The 16,153-nt window shown below is 40.1% G+C and overlaps 2 protein-coding genes across 2 annotated transcripts in view; one reads left to right on the top strand and one right to left on the bottom strand.

The window, feature by feature from the left end:
• The window catches only part of dpr11 (defective proboscis extension response 11), a 71,624-nt gene that overhangs the window by 4,383 nt on the left and 51,088 nt on the right, over window positions 1–16,153 (top strand). The gene's annotated exons all lie outside the window — the stretch shown is intronic.
• On the bottom strand, window positions 8,060–9,503 carry LOC110191821 (uncharacterized). The gene is made up of 2 exons (XM_020962786.2): window positions 9,377–9,503; window positions 8,060–9,281 (listed from the first exon to the last, which is right to left on the bottom strand). The coding sequence occupies exons 1-2, from the start codon at window positions 9,382–9,384 to the stop codon at window positions 8,336–8,338; spliced, it is 954 nt and encodes a 317-aa protein (XP_020818445.2). The 5' UTR covers window positions 9,385–9,503; the 3' UTR covers window positions 8,060–8,335.

Consider the following 16,153-nt stretch of genomic DNA (forward strand, 5'->3'; position numbering starts at 1 on the left):
AAAATGTTTGCGGGTCTGAAATTTGTTTTAATATTTCATTTGTCACACATTTAGTGCTGGCTGGACGGTTTGAGTTGGAGCCTCTGCATATGCGGCATTGATTAATGTTCATATTCAAACGAATTTTACAAGGATATGGGTTATAATTAGCAACCAAATTAAATACATATCGCAGCTCACATTTTCCATGTTCATCTAATAAAAATCGCAAGACCTTGTTGTATTGAATTTTTAATACTCTCGGGGCTTCTGCTCTGGTTTTGTTTTATTTTATTTTTGTTCTGCTCCTTTCATTTTTATGTTTTGTATATATTGTTACCTTGTTTGCTTGTTTAACTTTTTCGAAACGGCTTCTTGTTGGCTGTGTGTTTTGGCCACATATATGCAGCCATTTTGGCATACAATTTTAACGAGGTGCGGTTGCTGGTCCCATATATCCTGCGACCCCGCATCCTGGTCCTGTTCCGTTTGCCTTGGCTTTGTTGCAAAAAATGTCACGCATTGTTTAATATTAATTTCATTTTCCGTACGCTCCGACGCCGCGCGACCGAAAATTCATTTTCAAGCTGTCGCCTTTGCTTTAATTGCGACACAAATCCAAACAAATTTAATTTCAATATGCGTGGGCTTTTGCATTATTTACTTTTATTTATTTTTTTCCTTGTTTTCCTTGTTAATAAGCAAAAAATCTGAATTTTTTGTTGCTTATTATGAATAGGATGCCAACATTTTAAAGTGCATATAAATTTAATTTAAACTGCAAAAAATTTGACACACCAAAGTTTAGATACATTTTCAGTTCGATTGAACAGGATTGGATGAGAAATCGATTAAAGCCAAGCTTAAAATATTCGCATTCCTTAATCATTATTAATGGATGTTTTTATATGACAATTTTTTCAACAAATCAATGGTTAAAAATCTCATAACTAAGCCAAAAACGCATTAATTTTAATTCGGAAAGTTGTTTTGTGTTAGTTTTTGTTAGATTGATAAATCTACATACTCGATTTTAAAGAATGAAAATTTTTTGGAAATTTTAACGATGTAACCCCTTATAAAAATGTGAAATTTTGTAAAATTTTCGAAAATTTATATTTTGACTAGAGATTCTCAAGTCTTACACATAAGCAAGGCTCTAGCTAGAGGAAGTTTCGTTTTCTTCTTCTTATTTTATATAAATTACTAATTTAGTGCTTGGTGATTAGAAGACTTTTATCAAGTGGATGTGGCAACCATGGCTAGATCGAGTCGGCTGTTATACTGATCAAGAATATATATGAATAAGATGATCGGAAATGACTCCTTCACTAAGTTTCAAGCTTCGACTGAAAGATAGGCTTTGTTTAACTATTTGGTACATAGAGCGCTCTCCTCTGCGATTCTCAAGTCTTACACTTAAGCAAGGCTCTAGCTAGAGGAAGTTTAGTTTTCTTCTTCTTATTTTATATAAATTCCTAATTTAGTGCTTGGTGATTAGAAGAATTTTATCAAGTGGATGTGGCAACCATGGCTAGATCGACTCAGCTGTTGATGCTGATCAAGAATATATATGATTTATAGGGTCGGAAATGATTCTTTCACATCGTAACAAGCTTCTGACTAAAATATGAATACCCTGCAAGGATATTAATATTCATAAAAAGTACTAATAACATGTGAACACTTTAAATTATTTAATCCATTTTTGGCTAAGCCATAAAACATATTTACTACATTTTTGCGATTGATTATTACAAATTTGAATAATTTAAAGTTTCACATTAATGAAGAAAGCTCATTAAACAATTCCCAGCTGCGTTCATAAAAAAAGTTGCAACATATTTGGCTGTCGAACAAAAGTGAAAATTTAGTTAAGCTCATTACATTGAGGAGCCTTTTAATTAAATATGTTTAGCCTGAAAAGAGCTCTGCTGAAAATGGAAACTTTTCCAAATAACCTGAACAATAAAATGGTGGAAAAAATTACCCAAAGTTGCGGGAAACGAGGCGAAAGCGAGCCAATTGAAATGTGACCGCATAAAAAAGCCGAGGCAAGTGAAAGGAATATCCACAGAATAAATGTGGAGCACACAGAATAATGCACATTTATTCCGCCAGTAAAAAAAAGAACAGAAAGAAAAGAATTTGCAATTTTTTGCCATTTGTTAGATCGAGGCGCCAGCAGCCAGATAATAAATCACCATTAAACAAATTATGTACTCAGCTCGACGAAAATTTTAAATGTCTCTGGCTGTCCATTGTATCTTCACAGCACATAATACAAGAGCCAGAAAGTTGTAGAGAACCAGCAACAGAAAAAGCAGGGAAAAACAATGATTCAAATGGTTGTTCAAAAAAATATAGCACAGTGGGTCAATTCGATAAGATATACCATTAGGTTTTTGCTTCTGTCTTTAAAGGGTTCTACTAGTTTATTAAATAAATGTTATATGTATTTCAACTTAACACTTAACACTTATTAATCAGATATTATATTTGTTTATATATGTTTTTTTTTTGTTCATATAATATTTTATGAAAATATACATTATGTTAGGGATATATAAAGGCCAGTTCGATCTGTTTAAGGACTTGTTTAATAGGTTAACCTATGCCTGAACCGGATGTCGAGTTCACTGTAGTCGTAAAACACCCCCTCAGAGATGGAGAGTTCATTAGCTACTATGGGGCCGCACATTTCCGTTCCACTGTGCAACAGGATGCACCGTCAGCCATTATCATTATTAGAACGACGTTTATCAGCGCCTTCCACCACCTCTTCCACCTGCGTCATTGACACGTTTTGTGCGTGTGGAAAATACCCCGTCCCGTCCACCACCATCCTCCATTGCCACCTGCCTGAGCCTGAATTTCCACCCAGACAAGGTGTAAACATTTATGAGGCTTTGCTTGTTCTTGCCGTTGTTACACATTTTTATTTCCATTTCTTTTTTGCCAACGCTGCAAGCGACACAAATTTATTTCGCAGCATTTGCACACGCAGGTTGGATACCGATGGAGTCGGAATACTGGGATGCTGCGGTGCCTGGGATCCTGAGATGCTGAGATGCTGAGATGCTGATGCCGATGCTGAGTTCGCCACATGCCACGTTTAGTGCCCGCAAATTTGAGCTCCTCCCCGTTGGGTTCCGCTTGCCACATTCTTCAGCGACCACAAATTTTCATGTAGTTATTTTTCTTCGCCTTCGGGGCCACTCCCACCCCGCTTTTCCATTTTCCCCTGCATTGTGTTTTTTTTTTGTTTTACGAGTGCCAGGGAGTTCTGTGTCCTGTGTGTGTTTTGTTTGGGGAACCGAAATCGATCTAGTTACTTTTTTAAAGCTTTTGCGTCGGACAAGGATTTGCATAAATCACAAGGGGCTGAAAATAGGGTTTTAGCTTTTTAAAAATAAGTTTTTTAGAAGAAACGATGACTAGGTCTGTAATATCTTAAAAAGTATTTAAAATATCAAGCATTTTTCAAGGCTTTTAGTTAGTTGGATTGGTTCAACTTGACCTATTCTTACATATTGTTATTCTAATTGTAAATATTAATAAATAAATATTGAATGGGTATTAAGCTAAACAAATACAACTCTTTATTAAATGAGTTCCAGACACAGCAACAGCTCTCCTGGAAAAATATTAATAGATTTCCTAGACTTAGCGGGTATCTCATCGTCGCAACCCTCTTACTTCTAGAATTTTCCACGTTCTGTTTTTTTCCGGGACTTGTAAACGTGCTATGTTTTATTTTTACAACTTCCTTTTGGGCTTCGACCAGAAAAAAGCTAAGATGAAGAGGACGATGGTGAGAAAGTGCCAAAAAAACAACAAGGACACAGCAACAGGGGATTGAGGCTGGGATATGGGGAGTCCCCCGGCAGCCCCCAGCTCCTTCGATAGGAACTGTGTGAATCTGCTTTGACTGTTAAAGTGTTCCAATTTTTCATGTCCACATCTGCATACACACACACACACACACACGTCGGTCTAAGCATATGTAAATGTGTCTGTTTGCCCGCCTATATCTCTTCTTTGACGCTGGAACTGGAATATCCTGCGTGTTATTTCTGCGTTTGTTTTCCTTCTCGCTTGTTTTTCTTTCTTTCTGTATTTTTTTTTTTGCTGAAGCTCCTCTCCATTCCCTCGCTTTTTGTTTGAGTGCGTCGTCTTCCGTTTTTCCGTTTCCTTCTGATGGCGCAAATTACAACGCATAATTTTCACATTACGTCAGCGTATTAAGAATGTGTGTGTGTGTCTGGGTGTGCGAGTGTTGGTGTCCCTTCTGTACTCACTTTTTTGCAGCTCGGGAATGCGACTTTTTGTTGCCTTCTGACGTTGGTTAATGTTGCGATATGGAAATCAATATTCCTAATGGCTGTCATGCGATACACACAAGCACACAAGGATCCGCAGGATTCCCGCGACAAGGACCGGCACTCTCTTCTCCGACATTCAACATTCCGACATTCGACATGCATAAATATGTACGTCAGCTTGGTTAATATTTAATCAGCCCCAACGTTTCTCAAATTAATTAAATCGATATTGAGCTGGGCACGAAACGGCGGGTGGTTTTTAAAAATGGAATCCAGCAGACGGAGCTTTAAGCCTTGATCATAAAATATCCAGATTAAACATTATATTTTTTGTTATATTGAAAACCATGTAATGTGAGCAGCTTTGAAGCTTTTTCTTTTAAACGAAAACATTTAATACAGAATCGCTTTAAAAATATGCAGTGATTATATTTATTTTTATAATAGAAGCGAACAAATGCATGCTTTATGAACTAAGAATTCATTTTTTGAGGAATATCCTTGCAGAATATATATTATATTCTTGATCAGAATCAAAAGCAAAATCGATATAGCCATGTCCGGTCGAAAAATAAATTTTTGAAATTTTTTAAAATTTTCAAAATTTTATAAGGTGTTACATCATTAAAATTGTCAAAAATTTATCAAATTTTTAATTTTTAATTGAGTATGCAGCTTATTTATTATTTTATTATTTTGGCTGAGATATGAAGGATTTTCTCTACAAGGATATAGAAATTTGGGTTTCCCAAAGATAGCTTCATTTCTTGTGTTTTTATTGTGTTTATCAAAACTTGCAATCCCTACTTTGCCCACAGAGTGGCTGAGAGTCCTGCAGATCGTGATTGGGTCAAAACTTAGACCAGCATGGCATAAAAGTCAAAGCCGAAAAGTAAAGTGCACACAACACTAAACAAAACAGAAAAAAAAGGAGACGATGGCAAAGAAAAACACATCACAACAGAAGGACGAAAATGTTGGAGACGGCAAACGGGCAAAAAACTCGCGGTAATTTGAACCTTTTTCCGTTTGGCTGATTCCTGCCGTTGCAGGCCAGCACAGAAATCAAATATCAAAGCGAAAACTTTTCCCTATATCGGGAAAAGCGGGAATGGGCGGAACTCTCCGAGATGGGGGCCATTCAACGCACGAGTAATCCTCCGTGGCAACAGGTTGCCAGGTTTTTATTTTGACAACTGAATGGGGCGAGCAACAACAGCGGCAACGGCAACGACGACGGCAACTAAGTGGGGACCAGGACAGGATTATGGTGAAGGCAACCTGTAGTTGATTTGAAAATCAAACTTGCATGAAACAATGCCAAACAGTTGGGCCAAAAAGCAGCAAAAAAGGAGCAGACTGGCCAAAGGAGAGACAATAGAAAAGTTTAAAGTCGTTAAAATAAAAGGATTTGAACAATTTAAACCGAACTGTGCCAAAACGTTCGATTGAAATAAGCTACTTTCCCAGTCATTTGGCTGTGCTGATTTGGGAATTGACTTTTAGTTAAGGCTTCCTTCCATCCCACGTCCTCTCCCAACAGGATGTAATCTTTCAACTTAACTGAGATTCCGCTCCACTCTCCATGGGTTTTTCCAGCTTTTCCCTGTTTGGTTCTGTTTGTTTTGCTTTGCTTTGTTTTTTTGTTTTTGCTGTTATCCCAGTTATTTTTTCTATCGTCTTTTTTGGCCCTCACCTTTGCAATTACCAGCGAACGGAACGAAAAATCGAATGGAACGGAGATGGAGTGGAGTAAACGGTTTCCAAGCCAACCTCGAGAGTTTTCCGCACGCCAAATTTTATCGCTTGCGGATTTATTTTTCAAGAGATATCCGCTTTTCATCCTTGGCCAGTCCGTTATTGCTTTCGCGGCTAGCAAGGACGAAATGAGAAAATCAAAGCATACGTGGCCAGTTTATTTTGATATCTGTGCGGAAGACCAGAGTGAACCTCTTAGGCACTCATTAAATCCCTGATTACGACATGTAAGGCGGAAGCAGATGGCTGCCACTGCTCCCAGGGATAATATTCCCGTTTAAATATCATTTCAAACTTGCCCATAACAATCCATTTAAATTGTATACATCACAAGTTTCAGAAGTTAACCTTCCACTCAACGAAATTCATTTGCATTCATATGCCAGGAATTACCCCGGGCGAGAACCTGCAATGAAATTAAATACGTTACCAAAATAAAATGCCAAATAAAAGCGTGAAAAATGAAACCCACTTTCGGCTCTTCCCACTCGAAACCACCACCACCACCATCACCACACATCCAAATAAAAGCCGTAAATGGGGCTTCAACGCCGTGAGTTGGAAGTGGCAATGGATGTGGATGTTGATGTGGATGTGGAGTCAGGGGGTGGAGTCATTTATTTGCATTTCAAACCCAAACCGGAGCGAACGAGCCAAACATGAAGAAAATGAAATCGGCACTCTGGCGAAAAATTCATAAAATAAAGGATTTCCTAATTGCCAATTTGCATGCAGCCGCGTCTAATTTTTGCCCATTCGCTGGATAAATAAACTTCATTTTGCGCTGGGGTTTTTCCGGCCTTTCCTTTGCTTTTTTTTCCAGCAGCAGCGGCACAATATGCCCTAGCAGGGGGTACTTTGACTTGTAAGCTCCGAATTTTTTGATTAATTTTAAGTACTTGTATAAGAGTACTAAGGTCTAGATCAATCCGATCCAATTCTTACGAATCGTTATAGGAAAACAAATATATTCCATTAATATAAATAAATTATTCCATATAAAAATGTTTCCTTGGGTTACAGTAATCCCTTAATTTGAATGTAAATTAAATATGAATTTCCTTAGATTTCCTAGATTTCCCACTGTACCTACTCGCAAATTGATCAATTTATCCGAATCGCTCCATCAGGGTATCAAACTGGACCCTTGGAAAAGTACCATATTTCTCGCACTTGTTTGTTTATGAATTTGTTGATTTAGTGAACTGGCGGCCGTGCTTTGCCGGCATGCGATATACCATATAGCTGCACCACAACGGGCGCACCAGGACCTTCGCTCCCTCCTGAATTCGGACGAATTCCGCGCAAATCTTATTTGCCCTTAGCCACCGGATCCGCCCGTAGCCAGGAGTCCGGACTCTGCCCGGGAGGAGGCCAGAAATTCCACGGTTTTGTTTTCACTGCCTGCGTTGCATATTTGCCTCGGCTTTCCCGTCGCGGCATGTACTGGTTTTTTTTTGTTTTTTTAAATTTGCCCAATTCCAGGCATGATATGTGTGCGGTTCCGGGGGGCCCGCCCGAGTACGGGCACTATTTGCCTTTCAACTTGCTGCCCGAGATCGTGTTATTTATGCAAATGTCAAATATTTTGATATTCCGCTGCCATGTGAATGAAAGCAAACGGAAGTACATTATAAAGTTGCCCACTCTGCAACCGTATTATTTGGCCAACCAACAAGCCGAAATGTGCCACTAATATGACCGCCCCGGAACCCATCCTCCTCCCATCTAACCGCCACCCTCCTGGACGTCCATCTCCGGAGCTGGCAGCAAGTGGAGTAATTATGGCATTTTTGGAATTCCACCTGCCACCCACCCACCCAACAACACTCGGAACCACTCGTTTCAAAGCCACCTGGCAGCCTCAACATTTTGTTGCCATCACGAACCTCCTTTGTTGCCTTTGTTGTGCTCTCTGTGTAGGGGGATATCTCTGGGCTGGGGGATATGGCAATGGGGCAAAGTACATTTTTGAAATTATTGGCACGTTGGGCGAGTTACTTCGCAGAAGGAATTTTTAATTTCACAATACAGAGTCACTCACAATTTTACTTCCATTGATTATTACACAGCATAGCAGGCCTTTTGAGTTGAAGATAGATGGACCAGAGGCCCCAGGGATGGGTGGCCTTATTTTCGCAATTAAATTGCTAATTGAGTTGCCCAGCCGGAAAGTCAATTAGCCAACGGCCCCAGATCAATGACGAAAAATTTAAATTAGCAGAAAGGTGCAAATTTTGGGTTCAAGTGAGTCACTTTGCCGGGAGAGATCATTAGCCGAGAGCTCGGTCTCGGACCAACTTGCCCCAAATAGTCCCAACTGGATGGACAATCACTTTTCGATTGCTCCGAAAGGTCAGCGTCTCGTAGTGATAGCCATCTGCTATCTTGACAGAGTTCTGGTTCATGGTGAAGGCCAAACTTATTGGGTCAAGATCCACGTAGAAACAGTTCAGCAGGAAGATCAAAATGTTGGATCTCGCCACCAGTTCGTAGGCGGCGGCCAACTTCTCATTCCAAATTGTGGCAGATGTAAAGGGCAACGGCTCCTTGGACTGCAGCTCGATGGCCTCCTTCATGGTCCGGAATGTGTGGACCGTAATCACCCCAGTCGGTCCCTTTCCTAAATGCCGATGACAGAGGTCGTAGACAAGCACTGGGCTGGCATTCAATGGAACCGTTTTGGGATTCCCCCTTGTGGTCCTGGCCTGCAGATGCTTCAATCGCTTCAGAGTCTGCACGAAGACCGGATGGGCTGAGATCTCAGGGCTAAGGGGCTCCAAGCGATCTTTCATGCGATCGATAAACTCCTCCAATATCGATTCCTGCAACAGAAGGGTGGCCACCGAATTGCTGGCAAACGGATCCTGGAGAGACTCAACCAGATAGTGGATGGCGCAGTTGATGTCGCCATCTTCGCACAGGATCATCAGGCGAGGGGAGTTCCAGCGGAATTGGATCTCCACTTCCGGTTCCGACTCCTCCTCACTTATGGAACTCAGTTCGGAAACCACAGTGAGCCTAGCCGGTTTTTTCTGTGGCTCATCAACACTCTTCGTGGACTTGCCCGCGGACACTGTTTGTACTACCAAAGGCTGGGATACTTCCAGAGATCTGCTGCACTTCAGAGAATAAATAAAGTCATGTCGAATCAGGGGAATCGGAAGAATAGGATTTTTGGGGATTAGGTTTTCAACTTCGTCAACAGCCTTGTTTGTTCTAGAATAAGAATTTTTTTGTATAATGAAAAGTTTTATAATGAAAGTAATATGCAATATATTATATATTTTTCTATTATATTGCCACAGAATTACCTGTTCATCGTGAATTATTAATTCCTTAATTATTGTTAACTATCACTTAAATGAGTAATGTTGCCCGGCCAACTTAATTATATTTTCCTTAAAGTCATTACTTGCTGTATTTCTTTTTTAAGATCCCAGAAATTAAAGCTTAGTTTTTGGAGTTTTCCTTTTATGTTGGTTTATTGAAATAATATTTACTAATGCATTTAGGATGAGATCTAAGCTAGTATTTGTAATAAAGACACGATTTTCGTACCAAAAGAGCTTTGCCTAAAAACAAACCGAAATCGAACCTCGATCCTAGCGAACTCCAAATCAACTGGAAAAGCCAACCCGCCATGGTATCTTAGTTTCCGATAAACCTCGCCCTCCCGACTTCCAATCGCAGTGATTTATCAAATCACACTCATCCACACACACACACATACACAGTTCACACTTGACTTGTGCAGTTGACCGCCCATCGAAGGCCGTTCCGCCCGTTCACCGCCCATCACCTCGACCTTATTGTGGGCAGAGAGAGATTTACAGTTGATTTAACCATTTAAGCATGGCTAATGCATAATAAACGTTTCGCCGCAAACTTTTCAAGCACTCCAACGAGTGTGTGTGTGTGTGAAGGGGGCCTTTCCGATTTTCCGAACCCTTCTTGCCCATTTTCCAGCCTCGTGTCGAACCTATTTGAGATAGAAATCATGTGCAGTCATTAGATTGTTTTTCGATTGACGTGACATGATAATGAATGATTTTCCTTTTGCTGTCTCCTTTGTTTCCCTTCGCTTTCTCAGCTTTCTTCGCTCGTCTCTTCCGCTTCCGGTTCCAGCGTTTCGCAACTTTTTTGTGGCGCTCAACGTGCAATTTGTGCGAAAAGTGGGTGTGTCTAGTGGTGACGTGGCCGTCGGAAGGCGGCAGGTGGCAGGTGGCAGGTGGCGGCCAGTTTGTTTGCTGATTTGTTTATGGCAGACCGTAATGACCGATGAAGTGGCAGCTGGCCGCCTCAAGTGGTTGTTAACCCAAGTTTCGTCGGCGAAATTAACACGAATTGCAATTAAAGTGGGCACGAAATTGAATTGGAGCCCCCTCTGACAGACCCCATTCACACGTTATTTCATGCACTCTGACAAAATATTGAAGACCAGGTCTTAATAAATTATATAAACGAAGCAAAAAATATATAATATACATAATATTCTATAATTAACATTCTGATAATTGTGCGGAATTTAACTAATAAACAAAAGCTTGATTTAAATTAAATTTAAATGAAATTGGGAATCGCATTTCTTCTTAGTGTGAGTGTAAACTTTATCTTAATTGGTTTCAAGCAGATGCAAATCTATTCGGAGTTGGCTCCACTCAGCACCAGTTTAAAGCCGGGATTGACATTTGTGGCAGGTTGGACCCACTGCTGCTGACAGGTGTGACAATGCCGGAAAAGCCGACAGCTTTGAGGGCTATTCACCTGCCGGCGGCGGGGATTGCCCGTTCATTAGGGGCTGTTTAAATAAAACGCCCGTTAAATATAGAGAGAGATATGCGAAAAGTATGCGAGTTGGTTGTGTAATTAAAATGTATAAATGGAATCAAAAGAATCAGTCAAAGGAAGCCGCACGCACAAAAAAGAAATTAAATGTACCACGTCTGGCGTATTATGAGGACATTTCCATTTCCTGTGGACAAGGGGAGAGAAAATGGCAGTGAACAAGCTCTCGACTTGTCACGCCTCCTTGCCACCACCGTCAACCTCCCATCGCCCCGCTTGCCACTCCTTTTGCATGTCCTTGTCGCCATCGTCCTCGTCGTCGTCTTCTTCGCATTTCGTCTGGTTCTTGAGCGGCGGCGCTTTGTTTTGGCTTAATTAATACGCGTTTACATGTTGCCGACTTACGCACGCTTCGCATGTCCCAGAAAAACACACCCATACATAGACATCAGGCCGCCTCCAACCCTCCGAACAGGACCTCTCTTTGCGGTTGACACGCAAATGCAATTTGTGTGCCAAAGGTAATTCTTGTCTCCAGGACTTTGAGGACTGCTCAGCAATACAAATGACTGAAATAAATATTTAAATAGTCGCCCTTGTTTCGTTCGCTTTTTTTCTGCGCCTCTTATGAAACTTTAATTAATGTGTTAGCCACACACAAATTTTAATCAGGCACGTCCTTGCGGAATAGCAGATCATTAATTAGGCGGGGTAATTGCACAGCCAGCTAGTTCACTTCCGGCTATGCTCGAATTCCATTTAAATTTCCATTTAAAGCACACGTCCCTCGAGACATGGAGCATATGCTGAGGGGCAGAGTGGTGATAAAATCAAAATTTTAATTTAATTAAGCACGAATTGAATTTGCTGTAATCAATTAGCTCAGTGTTCAGTGAGCAACGAATGAGTTTCACAGGCAGGTGCATAGATCCTGGCCAAAGATACCACAAAATACACATACTTCTAAATGGGACGCTGTGGGAAATTAAGAGAAATTTCCAAGTGAATGACAGGGAGTGATAAAATCTTTGGGATTATGCCGAAATTAGCCAAGGGGCAGTTTTAATTAGTGTGAGTGATTTTAGTGAAAATCCCATTGAATTTGCACGTTTTTATGGCAGCATTAATGACCTTAATTGTGACGCCTTGTTTACACTCATAATGCCCCGCGGTGTTATTTCTTGTAATTATGTGACAACAAATTGAGTCCAGCATAAGCATTATCGAGAATACTTGTGTGTGGAGTGGCATAAATTTAATTACAATGTTAAATAATGACTCCATGCCATTATTTTTCCCTTTGTTTGCTTTCACATTAACGAAGCAAATTAATGACAGCCAAGTCCAGATGTCAATTTCCTCAGTCAAGCGGGAATTCGAGGTGTATAATCAGAAATGATGCGTAATAAAATTTTCATAAATATTTAAATTTAAATTTAAGGCCAGCATCCATCGATGGGAATGCTGGCATAAGCCACGCCAACGAAGGGCACCGAGTTTTTAATCAGCTTATGACATAAACAATGCAAACAGAAGGCAGTCGAGGAGAGTCCTAAGAACACCGTCTGTGGGCCGAAAATAATATTTTTGGTTCAAAATGAAAATCAGCATCGGGCCATATTTCATGAATGCAAATTAATGGCCGCAAACGGCTGGCAGCCCAATGGCTTAAATGCTGCAGAAAAATGGGCAGGGAAATGGGGAGTTGAGCAATGCAAATATTTTTCCAGGATTTATGCAAATTTTTCGCCTGTGTACTTACATGGAAATCCGTTGGCTGAAGTTCAGAAAGTTGTATCATGCACGCCAGACTAAGTCCCAATGTGTGAGTGTGTGGGTGGCCCATGGGGCGTATTAGTAATACAATAATAATTATATGCAAAGCAAATTGAAATACCAAAGACAAATTTTTATTCAAGCCCCCCGCCCCACCGCCCGTTGACGTTATCTCCTTAAAGGTAAATAAGGATAAAGGAATCACGGAGCGGGAAAACTCCAACTCATGGCGTGAGTAAGAAGATTTTTCATCCTCCGTTTGCCGTTTGCCGTTGACTTTCCGCAGGGCTTCCATATTGCGTGTCTGCCGGGATTCCAGATACAAGATTAACTCGGAAAGTATGTGCGTGTTCCGTGTGTTCTGGGTAACCTGAGCCAAGCGAACTGAAACGAAATAATCGAGACATGCAATCTGGGGAAATGCATCATTAACGACTAATTAGTGGCCGTCCCACATGTTGACCGAACGAAATGAGCTGCGAAGCGAAATCAATGCTGAAGGAATTGTGGTCGAAAGGCGCCTGCCTTCCCTGCTGCCAGCTCAGACTTTATAATCCGCCGTCTGTCAGGCAAAATTAGCCACAGTTTTCCCCCAAACGCCCGTCGGTCCTTAATCTTTTTACCATAAAGTGAATGCCAGAGGGGGTTTAATACATTGGATGTGCAGCTTGGGGCCATGGAATTGCTTGAGACTCCGCCGCCAACTGCCTTGGAGTACGCGGCGTATGCGTAATAAAACGCATCTCAATAGATTATTACGCTTACATAACTCCAAGCCGCACGTCAATAATGGGGCACATTGTCTTTGGGCCCAGAGCTGGTGCACTTTAGCCGGATGTTGACGGTAAACACAACATTTTGCAATCAGAAGCACAGTGGGTAAACTCAAAAAGATGTTGTGTATTTTAAACTAACTACTTTTAGGTAGTGGTTATTGTGGAATAAGCATTCAGCATTTAAATGATATGCAATGCATACAAATTATAAGATTGTATTCTGTTTACTCTTTCTTACAGCATTTCCAATTTAACTTTTGAATCTACAGCAATTTGTTTTTGATATTATATAAAATTTATAATTATTATTATTATTGATGAAAAGTAAATTCATTCTTAGAAAATATATTTCTTTGGATTTTAATATATTTCATTGCATCATAATCTTTGTCTCTTAATTTTCTGGCCAAGGTGTCTGTATTGTATCCATCGTACTTGAAGAAACTTGGGAATGCGCCCTGCGCGCGACTCGCTGCGGTTACCCTGTCCGTTTATTATGCCATTCACAGTTTAATAATGATAATAACGTCAGGATATTAAAGTTTTCCTGCCCGCCAGCCGGAATGTCGAACGTCTCCGTGGAAGCGTGGTGTGGGACTCCGCCGCAGCATTTCCCGGCATCCTGTCCCGCGGCTCGCACTGTGCGGCATTAAAACTATTATCAGTTTATGCAATAAAGTAAATTGTGTACGTAATGCGTGCTGATGGTATGTCTTTTATTTATTTATTTTCTTGTGCGCTACTTTTTATTATTACGGCTTAAACTTGCTTAGCGCATTTAACGCTCCTTGTCCCCCCCTTCAGCTGACGCCAGCTGGGCCCACCCACAATAAACGCGTTCAATATTAATAAAAGTTTGGCCAAAGTTAATTAAATCTGCTTTTTAATGTGCAGCCATGCATGAGCAGCTAAAGCGCGAACGCAATAAATTGACCGTACGCACCATAATGTCCATACATCCGTATCCATAGCTTTTTGGCCCTGGATGCTGGGTCCTGGGAAACTTTCTCTGGGGCTGAGGTGCCGAAGGATGGTCAGTGGGGTTTGGTGGGGGTTAGAGTGAGCCATAAACTTGGCTTTTCTTGACGCTTTTTTTGGCATCCGTTTCGTGGTGGCGTTCTCTCTGTTTTATAGTCTATTCTCATTCAGCTTTAGATAAATAAATATTGAAGGTTTTTTTTGGGAATTCAAGGAAAACCGATTCACCTTTTAAAGTTTATTTCATTTAAAAGTAAATCCGGGAAGAATACCTAACGTGCTTATATAAATACATTTTTCTTTGTCTAATACAGAATGAAAAATTAAATAACTACATGGTTATACCCATGCTTTTGTATTATAATTTAAGTAAAAAGCTTAAAAAGTTGTGAAGGAATCATTTCCGACCCTATAAATCATATATATTCTTGATCAGCATCAAAAGCCAAATCGATCTAGTAATGTCCGGTCGAAAAATAATTTTTTTTAATTTTTTCAAAAATTCAAAATTTTATAAGGGGTTACATCATTAAAATTGTCAAAAATTGACAAAAAATTGAATTTCTCCAAATTTTAAATTGAGTATGCAGATTTAATAAGCTAATAAAAACTAACACAGGAACGCTTTCCGAATTGAAATTAATGCTTTTTTGGCTTAGTTATGGGTTTTTTAAACTTTGCTTTGTTGAAAAAATTGTCAAATAAAAAGCTCAATTATTGTCGATTTAAGGAATGCAAAAATAAACTTTGTTATGATCGATTTCCTTTTCAATCCTATAATTCATTTTCAAACTTCAATTGTTCATTATTGTTTAAATTTAAAAGGGACTCCTCAGGTAATTATGGGAATCGGCCTATTTAATTTACTATTCGTTTTCCTTTTAGATATTCACTTTCCTCAGCTTCCCTTTGTCATAATATACATATTCTGGCTTTTTGAGGTTGATTAAATTAATATGCCGCATAATCGGAGCCACTAGTTTGGCTAATCCTAATTGAGATTTTCTTAAGCCCTTTCTAGTGGTGTATTTTGGCCATGGCTTATGGTCTCTTTGTGGCAAAACGAGTGTGTATTTTGCGGTAATTGGCAATTTTAATGCTTCACCTGACACAAATTTGCGTTTGATGTTATACAACCCGGGAAATCGCCTTAAATGAATGTCTCCCCAGCTCTGTCCCTCTGCCCCCCTCCGTTTCCTTCTCTTGACTACGCCTTAATAAAGCACATAAAATAGCATTAGAGTGGCACAAAGTCGCCATTATGAGTTCTTTTGTGGCATTTAGCCGCCTTTGTGCGGGGCGTCAATATTTAATAGCGCCTCGAGCCTCGTTTCAGTTTCGCCATTCTGCGAACTGGCATTGTTCCCCAGGCAGGAGGAGCAAGTTTTTTATTAAATAATGTGACGCTTTCATGTTGCGGAAAAATGAGACATTTGTTTGGGCTCGCAGACCTCGCCAATTAAAGTTCAACCGTGCTCGAGCTCGAGGAATTTCCATGTTATTTTACAACTGACACACGGAAAAAAGAAACTTATGTGGAGAATAGTATAAACTTTGTGAATGCAAAATAATCCGAGATCGGGAAAAAATATTCCCAAGTATATTTTAAACAAACTTCTCTTTATTAACTTGTATGCCCATAATACATCCTAGATTAAGTTTCTAAAATGAAAGACTGCTTTTTTCCCGGTGCATGTTATTTTTCAATTCCAGCCATGTCGCGTTTCAAGTTTTTAGAAGCACTTAGCCTCAAAAGAGCCGCGCCAAATTGCA

Source organism: Drosophila serrata, unplaced genomic scaffold (genome assembly GCF_035046125.1).
Source record: "Drosophila serrata isolate PLE 108 unplaced genomic scaffold, ASM3504612v1 contig_30, whole genome shotgun sequence".
Lineage (NCBI taxonomy): Eukaryota > Metazoa > Arthropoda > Insecta > Diptera > Drosophilidae > Drosophila > Drosophila serrata.